The sequence below is a fragment of the Pteronotus mesoamericanus genome, unplaced genomic scaffold, assembly GCF_021234165.1.
Source record: "Pteronotus mesoamericanus isolate MK-2021 breed Mesoamerican mustached bat unplaced genomic scaffold, CSHL_Meso_final scaffold_507, whole genome shotgun sequence".
Lineage (NCBI taxonomy): Eukaryota > Metazoa > Chordata > Mammalia > Chiroptera > Mormoopidae > Pteronotus > Pteronotus mesoamericanus.
In genome coordinates, this window is record NW_026555319.1 from 11,012,548 (window position 1) to 11,034,982 (window position 22,435).

A 22,435-nucleotide genomic window follows, 5' to 3' on the forward strand; every position below is an offset into this window, starting at 1 on the left:
GGCCCTACAGAACACCTACTACAAGAGGCTACTCCACCAAGCCTGGGAGACACAGTAGCTCTGCCTAATACACAGAGACAGATACAGGGCATCAGCCAAAATAAGGAGACAAAGGAACATGTCCCAAATAAGAGAACAGAGCAAAGCTCCAGAAAAATAACTAAACAAAATGAAGACAAGAAATCTACCAGATGCAGAGTTCAAAACACTGGTTATAAGGATGCTCTATGAAGAGACGAGTAGATAAACGTAGTGAGAACTTCAACAAAGAGATGGGAAACATAAAAATGGAGATAAGAAAACAAAAAAGAACCAGTCAGAAATAAATGAAGAATCACAGGGAATCAACAGTAGAATAAATAAAGCAGAAGAACAAACCAATGATTTGTAAAATAAGGAAGCAGAAATATCCCAATCATAAGAGCAAAAAGAAAAGAGAATTTACAAATGAGGATAATTTAAGCGACCTGTAGGACAGTACCAAGTGTACCAACATCTGCATCATGGGAATGACAGAAGAGAGAGAACAAGGAATTGAAAATCTATGTGAAAAAAGTAATGATGGAAAATTTCCCTAACCTGGTGAACATAATAGACATACAAGTTGAAAAGCACTGAGGGTCCCAAACAAGATGACTCCAGAGAGGCCCACACCAAGATACCTCCTAATTAAAATGAAAAGGTTAATGACAAAGAAAGAATATTAAAAGCAGCAAGAGAAAAGCTATAAAAGAGCTCCTATAAGACTACTAGCTGATTTCTCAGAAAAAGCTTTGCAGACCGGAAAGGACTGTCACAAAATATTCAAAGTGATGAAAAGCAAGGACCTCCAACCAAGATTATTCTACCCAGCAAAGCTATCATTTAGAATGAAATGATAAAGAGACAAGAAAAAACTAAAGGAGTTCATCACCAAACTAGTATTACAAAAAAAAAATTAAAGGGTCTTAAGAAGAAAAAAAGATAAAAAATATGAATAATCAAATAGGATAAATACAACTCTATCAACAATTACTTCTAGCGCACATGGATTAAATTTTTCAATCAAAAGACATTCAGTGGCTGAAAGAATAACAAAACAAGACCCTTACATATGATGTTAAGAGACTCCAGATCAAAAGACACACAATCTGAAAGTAAAGGGATGGATAAAGATATTTTATTGGGGGGAAAAAGAAAAACTGGGGCAGCAATACTTGTATCAGACAAAATAGACTTTAAAACAAAGGCTGTAACAAGAGACAAAAAAGGACCCAGCAATTCCACTTCTGGGTATTTATCTGAAGAAACCCAAACACTAAATCAAAAAGATATACACATCAATAAGTCCACTGCAGCATTATTTACAAAAGCCCAACTATGGAAGCAACCTAAGTGTCCAACAATGGACAAATGGATAAAGAAGTGGTAAATATATACAATGGATTATTATTCAAACACAAAAAAGAATGAAATCTTGCCATCTTCAACAACATAGGTGGACCTAGAGGGTATTTTCCTAAGTGAAGTCAGTCAGAGAAAGCCCTATGATTTCACTTATATGTGGAATCTAAGAAAATAAGTAGACAGGCAGAACAGAAACAGACTCATAGATACAGAGAACATTTTGACAGTCTGGGGGAATAGGTGGAAAAGGTGAAGGGATTAAGTATAAATGGGAAGTTACAGAATAGTCATGGGGATGTAAAGACAACATAGGGAATATAGTCAATACTACTGTAATAAGTGTATGTCAGGTGGGTACTAGATAGATCAAGGTAATCCCTTTGTAAGTTACAAAAATGTCTAACCACTTTGTTGTATACCTGAAACTAATATAATATGTAAACTGTAATTAAAAAATAAAAATTCAGAGAAAACAAAAACAAAGTGGAACTCTGAATCAAAATAATTAAAAAGTATTGAATCAGAAATAACTGGACTATAAATCAGAAGTTCTAAAATATGAAACAAATTGTGTTAATTGGCCAAGTACCAGTCTGGGTTTTATACAATTAGCCCAATATTACAAAAGCAAGTATCCCTTGTTATCCAAATCTATTCAGTTTCTAAACTTGGAAAATGAAAGGTCAGACACCAGAGATTACTGAATTTCCTTTGGTCAGTCTTACTATATGACTACCTAGCAATTACAGCTTCTTTATTCAAAGCAAAGTATGCATCAATAGAATATACCTTCTGTTTTTATTAGTAATCAATAGCCACAACTATTTTGGCTTGCACATTTAAAATGTTTACCTGTACTATTAAAGATTTAAGGCAAAAATATGACAATTATTATATCCTAAGCTATCAATCCCCAGTACTATATTAATATTGTTAATTGTAAATCTAATTAACTGAATTAATTTTGATCACCAACACAGAACATCTGCATCTCCTCTGCTGGATTATAGCAGTATACACAGAAAATAAAGCACAGCTACAAACTGTGAGAGCAAAAAGAAAAAAAAAAAAAAAGCTCAATTTTTGAAATGATGGGTCAGAAGTGTACACTGGAAGTTGGTATTTTTAGGTAGCATAAGAAAAGAGAAAAGACCCATAAAAGTCCCCTGAGGATCTACTTGATTGCTAAAATTAACAATGCCATCAAGGCACCACAAAGACATCTACAAACAAATATCAGAAACTCTTGTCCTCAACCTAAGATAGTGGCAGAAAATTATACTACACACTAAGAATTTATGGGGGAAAGAGAGGAAGCTTACTGATAGCTTATAAGATGTTCCTATTAAAAAATGTTCCTGAATGAATTATTTTTCAAAAATAGTGGAAAGGGAAAAATATAGTATTGAAGACAGAGCTCTAACAAACAGAAATAGTAGAAAAGCACCAAGAAGGCATTTTTTTTTTTTTTTTTTTTTTTACAATACAGAAGAAAAACACCTGCTGATCAATGATTTGGAAACTGCAGGAGGCAGTAAACACACACACACCCCCCACCCCCTTCTTCCAGCTATGAGTTTTGCACTATTTCCAGCTTGAAATACATTAAATTACAGCCTCAAACTAATAGAGTGAGTTACTTAGCACATCCCAGGAGTGCAGCTACAAGAAGGACCTCAGCATATGCTCCATTCACTAGCATTCACACAGTGACGGAGCAGTTCTACTGATGCATGTCTGGGTCTACAGGTGGGATTATATATATAAATTATACAGAGACATTTCTTTAGATATGCATTAGGAACAAAGTAGGTGTTTGTTGGCTCTGTTCTCTTAGAACACAGTCACCTATTATACCTATTGATGATATAATCCCTTGTGATTTAAGAGTTGTCTATAATCACTGTCTCCTTCCTCACTTCTCTCTTTGACCCACTTGTATCTACTCCACTGAGAATGCTCTTGTACAAATCATAAGTGACTCTCAAAGTCGATGTCCCTGCTGTTCTTATTTAACTTGAATTCTCAGTAGTATTTATTTAGTTTCCATCCTCCTTGAAATGTTCAACTTCTGGTTTCTGTAGAGCTTAATATGTACTTGTCCTATAGACATGTACTTGTCCGATAGACAAAGTAAATGTAGTCACATGCAATTCACCTCTGGAAAAGCAACTGTCCTTTTGAATTACCTCAAAATAAACTTTGGGGTACAAGCTGACCCTCACTTCCAAAAAGCTACATGCCCAGTCTGGTGGGTAATTTTATAGGCTGCTGCTTTTCTTCACCAAGTTAGGCTGCTTGAGATTTGATACAAGAAGGAACACAAACTTGAGTGGCACTTCCCAAAATAGTGTTACTACAGAACTGCTCCAGGTATTGCTAAAGACGCCAAGCAAACTCTTCCCTTGAGCAAGTGAGTGTCTTAACATTTAAAGAAAACTAAATAGGTTTCTTTTTTACTGGCCACCTTCTCAGAGCTCGTAATATGCTAATTCAAGCTATGAATTTCCAAGAGGGATTTAATATGCAGCTTTTCTCAAGCTTTCTTGATTAAAGGTTCCCTTTATTCTCAGAGAACCATTAATGGCAAAGAACCCTGGCTGTGGAGTCAAAAAATACCTGTGTTTAAGTTCTAGCTCAGCCATTTGTTGTGTAACTATATAATCTTAGATGAGTAATCAGTTTTTCAACTGTAATATGGGAGAAATTATATTACCCACATTTCAGGGGACTGACTGAAGAATAAATTATAAACAAAGTGTTAACTACATGCCTGATAAACTTTAAACAAAATTGCAATTTGTCCTGAAGGCAAAAGTTAATTATACTTATTCCCATATACCACACCTTCCTTTTCCCTTCTTTCTTTTTTCTTTCAGTTTTCATTCCTGGGATTGATATTCCTATTTGATTGTCTTTTAATTTAACTGTTAGTCAGGGGAGCCATATTCAAAAGCTCACACCTTTCAACTGAACACTGGAGGACAAAATGAAAACGATGTAAGTTAGTGGGGTCAAGGTATGTTAAGTGAAAAAAGCAAGATACAGGATCATAGTGTGTATAGTGCTCATTCTGTTAAAAAGGGATTACATGAAAGAATGAAGTTGATGCTTACCGTATTTAAAAAAATAGACTTAAACAGATCGAAATCATAAACGTAAGCGTTAAAGCTCTAGAGCTGTTTTCTGGTGGCAGTTCTCCTTCAGAGGAGGCCTGCGGACAGCAGCCACAGAGCTTAGCCAAAACGGCATGATCCTAAAGCCCCAATTCCACAAGGACTTGCAGTGGGGCACCACCACGTGGTTTCACCAGCCTGCGTGGAAGATCCGCAAAAGAGCAAGCCGAAGTATGACCTGTGTCCAGACCCACCCAGACCATAGTGAGATACCCCCATGGGGAGGTACCTACCACACCAAAGCCAGAAAGGGTTGTACAATCCACCAGAAGGGAAGGGACCACTAGGATCCCGGTGGATCCACGGAGGTGGAACAAGCCCACTGAGTCCCCGCAGGGCAATGTGCAGAGGCTGAAGGAGTAATGCTCCCAGCTCATCCTCTTCCCCAGGAGACCCTCGGCCCCCCACGAGGGAGACAGCCCTGCTGAAGAACTCAGGCTGGCCGCTCAGCTGACAGGACCAGTCCTGCCCATTCGGGACATCTACGAGGAGGAGGGAGCCAGGCCACCACCGAGAACCTAAAGGTGTTCGCCAGTCTCCTCACGGTCTGCACCCATGCCAAGCTCATTGGCATCTTGGCAAAAAAGGCCAAGGAAGCTGCAGAACAGGATGTTGAAAAGAAAAAAGTGCTGCTGCCAACCTGTGATTTGAAACAAAAATGAAAAGAAACAAAAAAAAAAACCCACTTATGAAGCTCTTGGAAGAAAATACAGGGTAAAAGCTGTGGCACTCGATTTGGCAGTAGTTTCTTGCATATGACATCAAAAGTGCAGGCAATGGAAGAAAAAATAAATTAGGACTTCATCAAAATTAAAAGCTTCTATGTACCAAAGAATAATAGATACTATTAACAAAGGAAAAAGGCAACAAACAGAATGAGGAAAAAGTATTTCAAGTTATATAACTGGCAAGGAATTGATATCTAGAATATACAAAGAACTACAACTCAACAGTAAGACCAAATCACCAGAATAAAAAAATGGACAGAGGACTTGAACAGATTTCTCTAAATATATACAAATGGTCCATAAGCACACAAAAAGATGCTCAACATCAATAATCATCAGGAAAATGTAAATCAAAACCACAATGAGATACTACTTCATACCCATCAGAATGGCTATTATAAAAAAAAAAAAAAAAATTAGGTGTTGGCGAGGATGTGGAGAGGCTGGAACCCCTGTGCACTGCTGGTGAGGATGCAAAACTGTAGCAGCTGCTATGGAAAATGGTATGACAGTTTCTCAAAAAATTAAACACAGAATTACCATGTGATCTAGCAATCTCACTTCTGGATATACACCCAGGTCTGAAAACAGGGATTGGAACAGGTATTTGTACACCCATATTTGTAGTTGCATTACTCATAATAGCCAAAAGGTGGAAGGAATCCATGTCCATCGATGGATAAATAAACAAAATGCGAGATACCCATACAATCAAAATTATTCAGTCTTAAAAGTGAAGGAAATTCTGATACCTGCTACAACATGGATTAACCTTGAAGACATTATGCTAAGTGAAATACACCAGTCACAAAAGGATAAATATTGTGTGATATCATTTATATGAGTTACTTGGTCAAACTCATTGAGACAGAGAGGCATGATGGATGGATGCAAGGGGATGGGGGAGGGTAGAATGGGAATTACTGTTTAATATGTACAGAATTTCAGTTTTGTAAAATGAAAACGTTCTGGAAACAAATGGAAGTGACCGTTACACAACAACATACATATACTTAATGCCACTGAGCTGTACATTTAAAAATGTTAAATGGAAATTTTTGTTTTGTGTATTTTACCAGAAAAAAGAGAATTATATAGGATTACACAAAAATACGTGGTCTCATAAATGCATTTCTAGAAGGATAGAGAGAAAGCTGGTTATGTTTTCTTGGAGAGGAATCAGGAATGAATACAATATAATCAACAAGGGTTGAATATAACAGTCTACTAAAAACACTAAAAGCTGATCTATGATATACTTAATGGCATGAAAATATATTTAATATAAATATTTAATATTTTTGATATAGTTCTATATTTACATAGAAAAAGCAGATAACAATGTACTGTTTACCATTTAATGTTACTTGCATGCGTGCACACACCCCAGAAAGAGTCTCAGAGGTGACATTAGAGATTATTGAAGAAAAAAGGGACTAATTCAACCACAGACACTGGTACAACTAGATTCTTAATTCATCCAGAAAGAAAACTTAATTCTAGATATGTATTTTAATCTAAATATACCTTAATTTAGACTGAATTCTGTATTTAACCTAGATTCTAAATTTAAAAACTTATGTGTGTAAGGCAAAGTATTAATCCTAACCCACCATTCCTATTTAGAGGGGAAAAAACCTTTAAGACCTCAGGATAGAAAAGGATTCTTTACGACACAAAAGCATTCACAATAAAAGAAATAGATTCAGCTCTAGGTAGAAACTCTAGGAAAACTCTTAAATATGAACACCAGCAATATGTACAAGAATGTTCACAGCAGAACTCTTTGAAATAGTGCCAAATTGAAAACCAAAATATCCATCAACTGTATAAATAAATTATATTCATAGTAGTAAATATATTCATAGGATGGAACATTATACAACAGCGGAAATTAGTGCAACAGCTGGGACAAATCTTGGAAACAACACGGACAGAAAAAAAAGGAAATTATAAAAGACACTACATATCATCTTTATTAACACTCAACTTTGCAAAAATAAAGCAAAACTAAAAAATATGCTGTACAGTAAAACATAAAATGTAGTAAATGTAAACCTAGCTTTTAAAAAACAAGGGAATAATAACAGTGTTTCCCAGGGAGGGAGGACTGAGGCAGAATGAGAAATCAAAGAGAGTACAGGAAAGCTTTAAGAGTGTTGGTAATCCTGCAGATCTTTAGTTTGCTGGTAGGGTTCATGAGTGTTTGTTAATTATTATGCTTCCTAATTTAAATACACAAAACATATTCTGTAGATGTTAAATATCACATAAAAATAAAAACGTAGCATTAAATTGTTTTTGTGTAAAAGATAATCTGCAGTTTCTAACAAAATGCTACCATGAATTTTCCAGATAAGTTAAATTTCAGGGAATTACAATTTTTAAATTATTCCTTATTCAGGATCTCTGATTTTCAACAACAAATTTTTGGGTAATTTAAAAAAAACAACAACAAAACAACAATCAGCCCCAGCTGGTGTGGCTCAGTGGACTGAGTGCCAGCTTGCAAACCAGAAAGTCGCCAGTTCAATTACCAGTAAGGGCATGTGCCTGGGTTGCAAGCCAGGTCCCCATTTGGGGGGGCATGTGAGAGGCAACCACATATGGATGTTTCTCTCCCTCTCTTTCTCCCCCCTTCTCCTCTATCTAAAAGTGAATAAATAAAATCTTTTTAAAAAATCAACAATCACAATTATGCATGTATTTTTCAAAGAACTGAAAGGTATGTAACAAATTTACCGAAGATCTCTGAGTTGGTGGGATTCTGGGTGGTTTTGTTTTCTTTTTGTATTTATCTACATTTTCCAAAATTGCACCAATAAAATACGTATTAAAATACATAATCATTTGGCCAGAAATGTTTCAGAATCCTGATTTCTTTTTTCCTTTTAGAAAGGCAACACACTACCTTTAGGTACTGTTAAAATTACTTAACATTCCCAGCAGGATCTCAGGCATTACCCCATAATCAAACACAAATAATTCTGCAGCAAAGAGTCACACTAAGTGGGATAAATAGGTACTATAAAAAAAACTTCGCATCAGTTAAGGTCTTCTGTTTTTGCTCCTGGAGGAACTCTAACTTAGTTTTACCACCAAAGGAGTGGAATTTTTTATTTCACAGGACCAAAAAAAGAGGTAAAGCTTCCAACTCTGTCCCCACTGGTCCAGTCAACTTGGAGCTTAGTCACTGCAGACTGTGCACTCAGTTGAGAACAGGTAATGTAGTTCTTGAATTAATATTTTATAATTCCCAAAACTCAAAGCATTTCAAACTCAACAACTAAAAGACAGACTATCTCTTAACAAGGTTAAGGCTTTCAAGCACATGTCAAAAATGAAGAAATTACTGGTGTAGGATGGATGAAAACTAAGGGGAAAAAATGAAGTTCAAGTGTCAAGATATAAAATATTTGAATATTATCAAAATCATATTGTATATCAAAAACTCAACATAGCCAACAAATAAACTGTTGACCCAAAAGATAGTACTATTCACTATATTCCGTAACTGTGCCAATGAGGAACTACAATGCATAAGGATTTCACATAGCCTTCAAATTCAAGTCCACTTGCAAATGGCCCTCCGTCCACACTATCACAAATCCAAGAGTTTAAAGATGAACACTGTAGCATATACTATGTAAATTAAGTAGCGACCCTTGTTTTCTTGGTCAGAGAATTCCATTTATAGACTCCCTCAATCCAAAAGCACATGAATATTCCATTTATTAAAAACTGCATGTCAGTGGTCAGGAAACCAGAACGATAGCTGATTAAACATTTGTGAGCATATTAAGGCATCCAATAATCTGTAATACTTAATGCAATGATCAAACCTGGTGAAAATATTTGTATCTAAATATGCAAGTCCCCATATCCAGTGTCACTAGGATACTGGTCAGTTTTCTCCGTATCCCTAACCCATCCTTGAGGCAATGACCTAGAAATGATCACAGACACCAAGAGATCACAATTCAATTGCCTTCAGGGGCTAAGTAAATAATGTAAACTAGTGATAAAGAAGTTCACTGTACAGCAATAGAAAGTGGTGGGAACTGAGGCAAATTAGAAAATATAAGCTATGAGTAAAGGTACTCAAATAATAAGGCACTTTCGACCAAATTCAGTCCCTCTAGCCTTGGCTGGTATGGCTCAGTGGGATGAGCACTGGCCTGCAAACTAAAAGGTTGCCAGTTCGATTCTCCGTCAGGGCACATGCCTGGGTTGCGGGCCAGATACCTGGTGCAGGAGGCAGCTGATCAATTCATCTCTCTTGTATCTGTGTTTCTCTCACTCTCTTCCTCCCTCCCCTTCCCTCCTCCTCCCCTCCACTCTAAAAATATAAATAAAAATCTTTAAAATAAAAAATCAAATGATTGACTGGGACGCAGTCTATATAATGGCCCACTGACATCTCTTTCCCTCTGGAAGTTTTCTTAATTACATTTGCTGGCATCTGACACAGGAAACACCAGCAGTCTCTTAACAACACTGTAAATTCCTGGAAGAGGTAGGATCCTGTTATTATAGTAAAGCCCAACAGGCAAAAAGTCATTCATTCATTAGAGAGATCAAATCTACAACCTTATTCTAACTAAGCTATGTGGTAAACAGTACAAGTAGCATATAACTGATAAAATACAGGCCAAAACAGACCCTGAACATCTAGAACAATTAGAATTAACAACCAAGCAATAGCAGTTCCAACAGTTTTTTTTCATTTGCTAAGAACTATAGAACCTGGTAATGAGGCCAATTTTTTCTTCTTTCTCCTATTAACCTCTACTCACAACCAATAAATCTGAGTTGTAAGGAGCTTGCTTCCCTGTTCCCCTTTAAAGACTCTCTTCTACATTTGTGGGGGTGGGGAAGGGCAGTAACAACATAAAATTAAAGAACAGTAATACAGGTTGATCAAGCACTTGTCTGTTTTTACTACAAAATGAACAGATCATACATACATGTGAACAGAAGCTCTTAACCTCCAGGACAGTATTGTTCAATATGGTAGCTGCTAGTCACACGTAGCTACTGAGCTCTTCAAACGTGGCTAGTCTAAACTGAGAAGACATTTACTTAAAAAATAATGAAGACCTGGATGGGTAGCTCAGTTGGTTAGGGCTTCAACCTGATATGCTAAGGTTGTTCGATCCCCAGTGAAGGTACATGCAAGATTCAATAAAAAAATTTATGAATATGTAAACAACATAAAAAACAAATCAATGTTTCTCCCTCCCCTCCCATCTTTCTCTAAAATCAGTATTTTAAAAAAGAAATACTTAAAAAAAGAAACTGTTACACTGTGTTAACAATTTTTCTATTGATTACATGCAATGACATAAATATTTTTGATATAGTGGGCTAAGTAAACTATACTAAAATTAATTTCACCTGTTTCTTTTTACTTTTTAATGTGGCTACTTTTTAAAACTTTAAATTACATATGTGCCTTACATTCTTTTTCTATTAGACAATACTACCCCAGAAAAGGTCATATTTTACAACTAATGCCTCTAGTGATTACCTTCGTGGCAAAGAAGAGATATGGAGGACTTCCTCCCCTGCCCCTAACACCCAGAAAAACAAACAAAAACTTCAGTCATTAAGCCAGTCACAGTCCCAGAACTAAAAATAATGCAGCAAGGTGCCAGAGTACTTTAGTCATTCACTCACCCAAAGGGAAGGAACTAGTTTAACAGTTACCTGAGGCTAATTTCTTCCTGGTGATTCCAACACAGAAAGAGTATCCTTATCCTGATCCACATGGCTCTGCTGGTTGGAGCACTATATCATAAACAAAAGGTCGTAGGTTCAATTCCCAGCCAGGGCAGATACCTAGGTTTCAAGTTTGATCCCCAGTCCGGAGGTGTAAAATCCCTGGTCAGGGCAGGGATCCTATAAACAAATCTACTATTTTAAACCAATGTTTTTTCCTCTATAACCCCTTAATTATAAGCATTACACAAATAAAAAACACACACTAGGATGGCTTTAATAAAAACGATGAACAATGACAAGTGGAGAAATTGCTGGTGGGAGTATAGAATGGTATAGCTGTTCTGGCAAACAGTTTGGCAATTCTTCAAAACGTTAAGCACAGAGAAATCCTATGAGCCAGCAATTCCACTACAAGAGAAATGAAAACACACATCTGGATAAAAAGTTGTACATGTAAGTTAACAGCAGAATTAGTCATGATAGCCAAAAAATTAAAAACCCAAACAAACATCCATCAATGTTTGGTGAATGGAAAACATGCAATGTGGTCTATCCGTGTGGTGGAATATTATTCAGCAATAAGAAGGAATGAGGCACTAATACATGCTACAAATGGATGAAACTTGAAAATGTTAACCTAAGTGAAAGAAGTCAAAAGACCATGTATTGTTATTCCATTATATGAAATAGGCAAAGAACCCAAAAGTATATTAGTGGCTGCCAGGGGCTGGAGTAAAAGGGGAAGGGAGTAATTATTTGCTAATGGGTATAGAATTTCTTTGGGGATGCAAAAAACGTCCTAAAATTGATTGTGGTGATGGTTGCAAAATTCTGTGAATGTACCAAAAATCATGCTGGATTGTACACTTTAAATGAGTGAACTGTGTAAGTATATGATTTATATCTCAAAAAAGCTATTTAAAAATATGAAACGTTATGGGTCTCCTGTGGGAGAATAAGAGAGGTCACAAAATCCATCTGGAGGTACCTTTAAGCTTGCAGAGTAGACACCACAAGCAAAGCTCACTCTCTCGAGTTAAAAAAAGTTTAGGGACAGAAGTTACCCTTGAGCCCTGGCCAGGTGGCTCATTTGGTTGGAGCGTTATCCAGCACACCAAAAGGCTGTGGGTTTGATTCCTGGTCAGGGCACATGCATAGGCTGCAGGCTCAATCCCTGGATAGCTAGTGTATGGGATGCAAGCGATCAATGTTTCTCTCTCTCTCCCCCTTCCTCTTTCTCTAAAATTAACAAACATACCCTTGGGTGAGGATTAAAAAAAAGCAGCAGCAGCTATCACTGAAATTGAATTGTGACAGATGAATGTGTGGAGATAGCTACTAGTGGGCAACAGAATATTGGAATGGTGGCACTAGGAGTAAATACATCATGTTAGAAGCCCTGGAACCAGTATAGAGAATGGCTGTGTTCACCAGAGAAATCATTTGCTTCCACATGTCCCGTCTCCACAGCACCTGCTTTACTACAATATAAAACTCAAATTGTGTACATTTTCCCATTGAACTTCTGTTAAGTAAACTTGTAGTGGTCAAAAAAAAGTGTGTGTGTGTATATATATACATATATATGTAAAAATAAATTAGAGCCCTAGTTCAGTGGCAAGATTTGTTAAAGCATCATCCTGAGCATCAAAAGTTTGCAGGTTTCATCCCCAGCCAGGGCACATACCTGGGTTGGGGCACATATGGGAGGCAACCAGTTTCTTTCTTACATTGATGTCTGTCTGTCTCTCCCCTTCCCCTGGCTCCCTCCCCCTCGCTCTAAAATCAAAGCATGTCCTTGGGTGACGATATAATAAGTAAACAAACAAACAAACAAACCAGCACACACTTGGCAAAGAACTATTTTAGTTGCCTTTTTTGAAAATAATTACTAAAAAAGAAATAAGAAATAAGTTAAAAAGAGAAAAGTCTTTTAGAAATAGGAAAAATATGAAAGCAAAAAAAGTTGGTTTTTTAAAAAAAATTTAGCTTTATAAACAAAAGCTTAAATACAAAGAATGTGAATTTCTGAAATAACATGAGAGAAAATGTTAAATTGCTCAGAAACTAATTTCCATGTAGTTTACAGCTCATGCCTCAAAGGAAGTTTCCTGTAGAATATTTTCATTTTTCCCTAAATTTTTTGGGGGGAAATTTTTTTAGGGAAAATTTTTCCCCTAAAACCATTTTTGCTAATTGCCCCCCCCCACACACACACACAAAAGCAGAGCTTCTCCACTTAAAAAAATAATAATAAATGTCACATATTTAACAAGTGCCTCTTTGGGAGATAAAGTAGAAGTAAACTGGTAGCAGTCAGACTGGTCAAGTTGGAGGAGGACACTGGAGATAAATGACGACCACCCTGAAGGGCCTCTGGTCCTCTGTGAGCGCTCCCTTTAGGCATTCGGTTATAGGCAGAGCTAACCTGCTTCCTCTAAAGGCTGTATAACTATTAGGATGTTAGGCAAATCAGGTCATAACACTTGATCCAACTTAACAGTAACAATTTTACTTCATATTTTCTTCACAGAACAAAGAGATGTTAGGTAAGTATTCTCTCCTCTATGTGCCCTGGCATATTTTTAGGGAGATAATCTATTCTAAAATCTAACATCTGGCAAATTTCCCATCTAAAATATTCATTCTTTAAAAAAAAAATCTGAGCACCATGAAATTAATGACTTTGATCCTATCCTTACAAAGTGAAAGTGGGAGGGCAGTCACATAAATACATTCAATACAAAAATCAGAAAATCTTAACTGCTTGCCTGCCGTATGACAGGATTAGATGAAGAGCTATCAGAAGAGTACTTACTTCCCTTGGACCAATCGGAATGCTGTTACAAAAGGCGAACCTTGAAAGATGGGAAAGACTTAACATATAAGACTTGGAAGGAAGGCTAACCAGGTATATGAGTCAGTTTAAATGAAAAGGGAAGCAGTGAGTAATCAAGTTTGGCTGAAGTAAGTATTTTAAAGAAAACCTAGGGAAGTAAGGTTACAAGGCCAGATTGTTTTGAAAGTCACACTGAAGCAGTTGGTGTTATACTGCAGGCAATTTAAAAAACCCTAGAACATCCAAATGCAATACAGTCTGAACTAGTGACAATCAAAAGACCAAAAGAAACAGACTAAATGTACACATCAAGCATTCATTCCCTGTTAAGTTCTCCTTACAACTCATAACAAATCTATGATTTAAAAAGACAAACAACAAAACCTCTAAACGTAAAGTACAGTTAAAAAAAAAAAAATCTCTTTCCAAGATCAATTTCTCCTTCTCTCTGGCTTCAAATACACAATTCTCTCCCTGATTAGGAAGGAAAACAAAGGACCCTTACCGCCCTGCTGTATCAACCGTGCTCCTTCCTTCGGTCTTTTGCACCTTACCTCTCAAAGGACAAGTACCATAGGAGAGGACGCCGCGACTCTCCCTTACCCATCTGTGATTTGGCTCTCACCCTCACCGCTCTGATCTTTATTAGTGTATTTTCTGCAATGACTTCCTTTGTAAATTCAATACCCTATTTTTTCTTCTCTTTGAACCCTGAAGCTTTTTAGTTCCTGCCCCTAAAAATTCTCGGTACCTTTTCTTTTGTCACCACTGCACTTTCCTAATTATCTACCTCTGATGGAGCTTCCTTTGACTCTTCTTCCTCCCATTTTTCAACTGACAGTTTCTCAAGCCCAACTTATGGTCTTCTATTCCCTCCTCTCTATCCTCTCCCTCTTGGCTAAATGACCTGTCTCAAATCTTTACCTCTAGCTATACTAGCTGTGGCCCCATGTGGTGTATTTGTAATAAAACTAGTCTAAGCACCTATGAAAAGATTATGTTTGAATATTTCTAAGATATTAGATCTTAATACTTTTAAGGTATCAGTGCCTGCAATAGTCAATGGCATAGATAATTCATTTTCTAAAACTTTTACTTCTAACTAGTCTTTGCAAGCATTTTTGAGAAGTGAAATGTAAATTTCTAGAAGTTTATAAAGTCAAAGCACATAGTCAAAGTTTTAAAAGTTAAGACTGTCAGGCAAGTCCTGAAGATTTAGCTAAATTGCGAAGGTCAAACTGCACAACTCTGGGCAAAAATTAAGACAAGGAAACAATAGAAAGTTAAGCACTGTACTTAGGTCAAAATGTCTGTATAACCAGGTACTTCGCTACATATGACCTAGTTAAGGTGGAAAGTGAAGCCCAAGCCTGAAGCCCTCAGATAAAGGGAAGTGGGTGTGCCTGGCAGACTTGGTGGAGTAAGAAAACAGATAAGAAACTGCCAACAGCCCCTCCTTAGGCCTCCTAAGGTGGAAAAATTTCCTGTGCATTCCAAAGAAAACCAGGAAAAGACTAGGATTATGCACACCGCTGCTCTTTCCTCGTTTAGGTAAATTTTGAGGGAAACTGCTTTCAAAACATCAAAACAAAAGTATCTTATGAAAAAAACGAGTCTTTATTCAATTAACGATATTTTATTTTACAGAATGTGGCAATGGACAAAGTAACTTACGACTAAAAGGAGATGACTTTATTACATTTCACGGACAATAGTATAAATCAATGACAATTTGGAAAATTATTTCTATTTCTTCTTATATGGCATTATTTGAACATGTTAACAGAATTCTCACTAGAATGGACATGTCAAAGGTTAAGCACTGGTTAAATTGTGAAATAAAAATCATTGCTTTAGTGAGGAACTCTAGCTAGAACCTATCTAGATCTAACAATGTAGAGAATAAATAACTTGCTTTTATGTTGTACTTAGGAAATTACACAGCATTTTCCATACATAACCCACTGACCCCTCATAACAACTCTGTGGAGCATGACAGGCAACCACTGTACAAAATGCAACACTGGGACTAAGTCAGGACGAGGTCTCAACCAGAGATGACAATCGCCCTCGAACTAAAGATACCCGGATTCCAAGAAACCAGAACAGAATCAGATTCTCACACCTTGGTATTTCAAATAAAAATTTAATGAGCAGCAGTGACAAAACTGAATACTTTTTTGAGTAATCGCCTATATTCCACAGAATTCACAAGTGTATAAACAACAGCTACAATACACCTTTACTTCAGTGCACTTTTTTTTTCAAGAGTTTATGTATTTATTTTTAGAGAGGGGGAAGGGAGGGAGAAAGAGGGAGAGATACATCAATGTGTGGTTGTCTCTCACAGGCCCCCAACTGGGGACCTGGCCCGCAACCCAGCCCTGTGCCCTGACTGGGAATCAAACTGGCGATGCTTTGGTTCGCAGGCCGCCACTCAATCCACTGAGCCACACCAGCCAGGGCTAGTGCACTTTTAAAAAAATCCTTTAGTGGTTCTTCACTATCAACACCAGAACTCCAAAACAGAGATTATCAGATTTTCCTACCAGGTGAGGGTGAAACCCATAAACCAAGAAATGGGATTTTCTACTACATCTCTTTTAGGCTAATGCATATTCATTAGTCTAATATCTTAAAAATATTTTCAAACCTAACTTTTTTGTAGCAACTCAATCTAGTCTTATCACAACAAATAATGGGTCTGTTTAATTTTAAACTGTGGCCTTAGGCCTATTTTAACAAAAACTGAGAGGTAACAATTCATTGCAAGGATCACAGGGACTAACTGTAGCTTTTTCCTGAAAAATTGAACCTGGTCACATGGAGCCCCTCTAGACACTTAAGAGGTTAAAATTCCAGAAAAGGAGCACTTTGCCTCTAACTCTCAAGTGAGGATTAGAAAATATTATCCAGAACTACTCAAAGTTACAAATGTTTCTTGATTTCTACACACAACAAATAAAACAAACACTTTCCTTTAATTCCCAAGAAGGGACCATTAAACTTCAGAAAATGTATTACAGAACTTTAAAAAACAAATTATCCTTCTGTCTTCATTGCCAGAAATATCAATCACATAATGTTTCAGATGCCAAATACAGCCATCTAAAATAAAACAGCATTTGGTTAGATATTCTTCTCAGGACATCCCCCGATTTTTCACGAGACGGTGTGATGAAACAGGTAAGAATGATAAAACTAAGTAAGTTATTAATGTTGAGGTAAAACGAATTTATATAGTGCATAACACTTCACAATTCAGTGGCATTTGTTATCTCTAAAATAAATGATCACATAAAGATCTATTTTGAAAAATGCATGAATGCTGGGCATTTTAATTCATAGTACTACTTGATAAATTGCGGACGGATATTATTACAAACACTCCAACTTTTTTTTTCCTCCAAAGGCTTTATAAGAAACACTGAAGAAAATTATTTCAATACCAATTCATGCTCTTAGCTTTGGCTAATTTTAGTTTGAATCACACATCGCCAAAACATTATCATAGCACTTTAACTATAGGCAAAACATGTTTTAAAAATAATGAGCAAATCCAAAGTCTATGATTTGCTAGACACACGTTTTCCACTAGTTTTTCTCTGAAAAACTTTTATCAGATGCAACGATACACAATAAGACTGCAACGACATAGAACAATAATCTGAACATAGAAGTGACTTCTATTAGTTCTAGGGATCTATATTATTTTTATTTTCAGGTTTAGTGCTATTTGCAAATACCTGACAGGATAGTTTCCATTATCACAATGTATCACCTTCATATAATGCAATTCTTAGATTAGCTCGTGAAATGAGCAGCATTCTCATTCACTGGGAAGAGTACTAAAACAGAAAGAATCTTATTCTTGCGTAATTTGTAGTTTGTTTACCCTCTGTCATCTCCTCCGACACACAGGAGATCAGCCTTACTGAAGAGCCTGACTAAGGAGCGTGGAGTTTATTCTAAGTGTAGCCAAAGGCCACTGAGGAGCTTTAAGCAAAGGACTGGTAGGAATTGACTGGGGCCGTCAGAAGGCCGCTGAGGAGAATGGCCATGGTGTGGAGGAGGGAACCTGGTGAGGAGGAGAACAGGGGACTCAGGCAAAAGAGGGGAGAGTGCCGACTGTGGAAATGGAAGAGACAGCCTCAACGTCAGAGTCTGGCGTCACAGCCTTGACTTTGAACCTCTTTACTTTACACCCTTGAGTAAGTTACTTAAACTCTTTTCTGCCTCAATTTCCTTACACTGCAATGCTTGCAAAGCCCTTGCACATAGAAAACACAATAAATTATTATACTACTTTGGTAACAATTCATTTGCATGAGCTTCACATACATTAACTTCCTTTTCCCTGTAAGCCAACATTAATTCCACAGCTACTGGTCTGCAGCTGTTCTGCTGGTGGCAGTTGTGGCATTCCTCCATGGGAAAGGAATTGTTATATGATTAAACACCTCTTTCTTAGCAAAACAAAGTTTGCATGTGTGTTACAAACACAAGATAAAAAAATAGGTAAATAAATAATAAACCAACATTAGCCTAAAATAAGTAATTTTTAGCAAGGTTCTGGTGCAGTTATAAACAAGTACTGCATCGACCCCATCAAGAGACAAGTTCCTGTTTCTCACAGAGGTTACACTAGAACAACACTGCTCATAAATATACATTGAACACGATGTTTTCCTCTAATAAGTCTACTTTGATCTTCGATTTGTCTTCACATGCTTTCTTTCATTTCCTCAGTAATTAACAGTAAAAAGAATACAAGCAGCCCTGGCTGGTGTGGCTCAGTGGATCTGAGTGCCAGCATAAGAACCCAAAGGTCCCTGGTTCGATTCCCAGTCGGCAGACTACATCCCCAGTAGGGGGCGTACAAGAGACAACCAACTGATGTTTCGCTCCCTCTTTCTCCCTTCTTTCCCCTCTCTCTAAAAATAGACAAAATTCGGAAAAAAGAAAAAAAGAATGCAAACAGAATCTGTACGTAAATCATAATTAAGAACTATGCTGTTTGCGACCAATTATTTTAATTTCTTCTCTCAATAGCTTTTATTTAAAATTTTATTAAGGGATAGCATTCCTCATCCTTATAGCACTGAGACACCAGAAAACTAAGTTAACAAAAGCCCTCTTTTATATGTACATGGATTATAAATAGTTACCTGTAGTTTCCCTTATGCTTAATTACTCCTTCAACAAAGGGTGAACCACCCTAAAATCTACTATCGTAACTCAATCACTCAGTATGCACTAAGCAGCAGCTATGGGCAACACAATATGCTAGGCACTACGAGAGGGCAAAGATTAATGTAATGACATCCTTACCCTCCTGGAGTTTACAAACCAGTGAGGAGATGAGGTACTCACGGGTGAAAGGGAGTGATGCAGACGGACCTACAGGCATTAGAAATAAAGAGATCGCTTTTTGTTGGGGTGGTCAGAAAATGCTTCACAGCTGGTGGAATGTGAGCCGGACCCTTGGGTGACAGAATTTGCTAGGAAGAAAGCAACCACAAGAAACCAGAAAGCAGCATGACTTTATGTATAGAGGCTTTTTTAAAAATAAAAAATTTAAACCTGTAAAAGTATACAGAATAAGATCATGAACCTACATGTACTCATCACTGAGATTCAACAATTATTAACTCAAGACCATTTTTTTTTAATTTTTATTTACTGATTTTAGAGAAGGAGGAAAAGAGAGGGGGAGAGAGGGAGACATCAATTTGTTGCTCCACTTATTTATGCATCCATTGTTTGATGCTTCTATGTGCCTGACCACACACCACACCACACCACACCACACTCTCAAGATGATGTAAGAACTTTCATCTCAAAACATGTTACAGCTACATGTGAGGGGCTTAGCATTGTGATTTCAAGGAGCTTTGCCTGTGAAGCAAATAAAGGGAGCTGAAGTTGAAGGAAAGATTTTAGTACAGTAATTCTTGTAAACTGTGGAACTTCACAAAATACCCCCTACCCCATCATACAGAGGTAGTGCATGGCCAACCTACCTGGTAAAACACTGTCATTTTCCCTATTTCTTGGCCACTGTGTTTACTCTTTCAACCATGCAAGGACTCTATACATCACAGTAAAAACAGAAAAACACAAGGGCGGCCATCATGACTCTCAGCGGGGCCAAGGTAAGTTAAGTTACCATAAGACAAAACAGGAGCTCCTTTACCTTCGTTTGTTAGTCCATAAAAAACCTTTAACTGTAAATCTTGTGTTCCATATCACCTGCTAATGACAGGCAGCTCACTGTTGCTGAAAATTATCAAATCAGTTTAAATGTTTTTTTAAAAAATATATGTGAAGTCACATTGGTTCACCAAGATTTAAATTCTTCTTTAGAATTGCTTTCTTTCAATCTCTCAGTCAATTATCTTGAGATTTTATACACATCACTAAAGTTCACTTTTCAATTATCAGCTTCAACCACCAATCCTTTCCCTATGTGAAGACACGAATTCTTGACTCATTGACCCCAATCGACACAATTCACTCAATTAAAGCCTTCTACCTCAAACCATTCTTTATTTTCAGATGACCCCTTTCTTTCCTGTTTCCCTAAGATAATTATAATACAGAAAAATACAGCACTTCAGTTTCTCACGTGCTTTACAGTTATTAATTTAATCCTTAGAGCCTAAGACAAAGGTAATTCCTCTATCCATAACGAAAAAGAAATGGAGAACTTACTATCTTGTCTAGTTATAAAGCAGGTTAGTGGTGAGCCGGACCTGCAAACGCCGCCGTCTTATCCCTCTATTACGCTCGTCTCTAAGAAGGAAAACCCTAGAGTTCCGTCCCTAACCACATTTGCTTCAAGGAGTAAACCACCTTTGAACAATCTACCATCATCCCTTGTCTTGCTTCCTCACTCTCCAATTTCCAGTCTTCATGGGTATTATCACCATTCTCTTCAGCCCTCCTGCAAATACTCCACCTCTGCATGCTAAACGGAGGCCTCTCATCTCCCTCCCCCCAAACCCTGGTTGCCACTCCCTTCTCAGGATATGCAAGTTCTCACTTCAGAAACTACTGTGTATAGTACGCTTCTCAGTCCTTAACAAGCTATTTAATATCTTTAAAAGTGCCATAAAAACAGACATAACTTGCAGATCCTCCATCTCCATACCTGACTCAGGGCGCCACGCCACTCTGACTTCTAAAGATCAGAGTACCAACCCTTAAAAGATTCTGCCCATGCCCCACTGTCGCCGACTTCCATTCCATAAGTTGGTTATCCAAAGTGGCTCCCTTTCTGATCTCTTCACCAGGGACTGACTCCATGGTTCCCAAGACGCGCTCTCTCACTCCCCATCCCAGCGCTAAGCAGCAGCCCCAGGTGAGGCGGCTCCCTCTTGCTCACAACTTCAAGTTCAGCCTCTTATCACCTGTTCTTCTCGCTCAGCCCAGTGGCTCACCTCTGCCCGGGCCCGCTTCTCTCCACCCTTTCCATTCCTCTTGCCCTGAAGCCACCCACTCAAGTCAGTTTCGGGGTGCTCATGGGATCCAACTTCCCATCCGTGGGCTTCCCACCCCTTAGGTCATGTTCCCCTACTCCATCACCTGCTCCGCCCAAAATCAGATGACATCCACCGCGGCCACCGCCTCCTCCTCCATCTCCCTTCTCGGACGCCGGGTCCCGGGCCCCGCCGCCTCCCCCGAACACCAGCCGCCTCCTCTGGTGGGAACGAGGGGGGCGTACACCCAACACGCGGCCCCCCCCAACACGCACCTGTTCCTCCGCCTCTTCCCCCCGGGCCGGCCGCGCGGCGCCCCGACCCCCACCCTCGCCGCGCCCCTGCCCATGGAAGCCCGGTACTCACCACGAGTAGGTCTGCTCCGCCATGGCGCTGACTCTCTAGGCCTCCGCTGCAGACTCTGGCCCGGCCCGGCGGCAGGGGAACGAACGGGCAGGGGGCTCGCTCGGGCCGCGAACGGAAGGAGCGGCCGCGGCCCGGCGCTCGCTCCCTTCCACGGCGGGCGGGCCGGGAAGGCGGGAGGCAGGGAGAGGCTTGGGTTCCGAGGCGGCCCCGCTCCTTGGGCCCCGGGGCGGGGCGGACTCCGCTCTTGGCCTCCTTCACCGGCGGCGTCGGCGGCGGCTCCGCTGCGGCTCTAAACCCAACATGGCGGCGGCGGCGGCGGCGCTGAGAACAAGGGGGCCCCGGGGCGGGCGGACGGCAAGTGGGCCCCGCGCTCAATGGGCGCAGGGCCGCGGGAGCGCCGTGCTCGGGCGGCGGCGGCGGCGGCGGCCGGGGGACATGGCCGGCGGGCGGAGGTGACGGCAGCGGCGGCGGCAGAGGGGGGCGCTAGGCGGTGAGGCGAGGCCGCTCGGCTTAACACCCGCCGAGGGAAGGAGAGGAGGGGGCGGGGGCCAGCCTTGGCCCCACACGTGTCACGTGCCCAAAACACGCTCACGTGATGCGCGCGCCCCGCCCCTCGCGCCGGGCCCATGCGCGGAGAAGTCGGTTCTTCGGTTCGAGGCGACTGTTGCTTGCACAGTTCCTGGGGGTTGGGCCGCCTTCTGCCTCCTGGTGCCGCCCCTCTCTCCGAGCGAAGCC

The 22,435-nt window shown here is 39.2% G+C and overlaps 1 protein-coding gene, 1 non-coding gene and 1 pseudogene across 2 annotated transcripts in view; 2 read left to right on the forward strand and 1 right to left on the reverse strand.

The window, feature by feature from the left end:
- SPPL3 (signal peptide peptidase like 3) overlaps positions 1 to 22,224 on the reverse strand; it is a 78,419-nt gene extending 56,195 nt beyond the window's left edge. Inside the window, exon 1 of the mRNA XM_054594181.1 lies at positions 21,701 to 22,224. Coding sequence (XP_054450156.1) covers positions 21,701 to 21,723 — 23 coding nt within the window. The 5' untranslated portion in view covers positions 21,724 to 22,224. The remainder of the gene's footprint in view (positions 1 to 21,700) is intronic.
- LOC129087173 (60S ribosomal protein L13-like) lies at positions 3,626 to 5,331 on the forward strand (annotated as a pseudogene).
- On the forward strand, positions 18,228 to 18,358 carry LOC129087528 (small nucleolar RNA SNORA41). The gene has a single exon (XR_008530911.1). It is a non-coding gene; the product is annotated as a small nucleolar RNA SNORA41 (small nucleolar RNA).
- Positions 22,225 to 22,435: the final 211 nt, after the last annotated feature.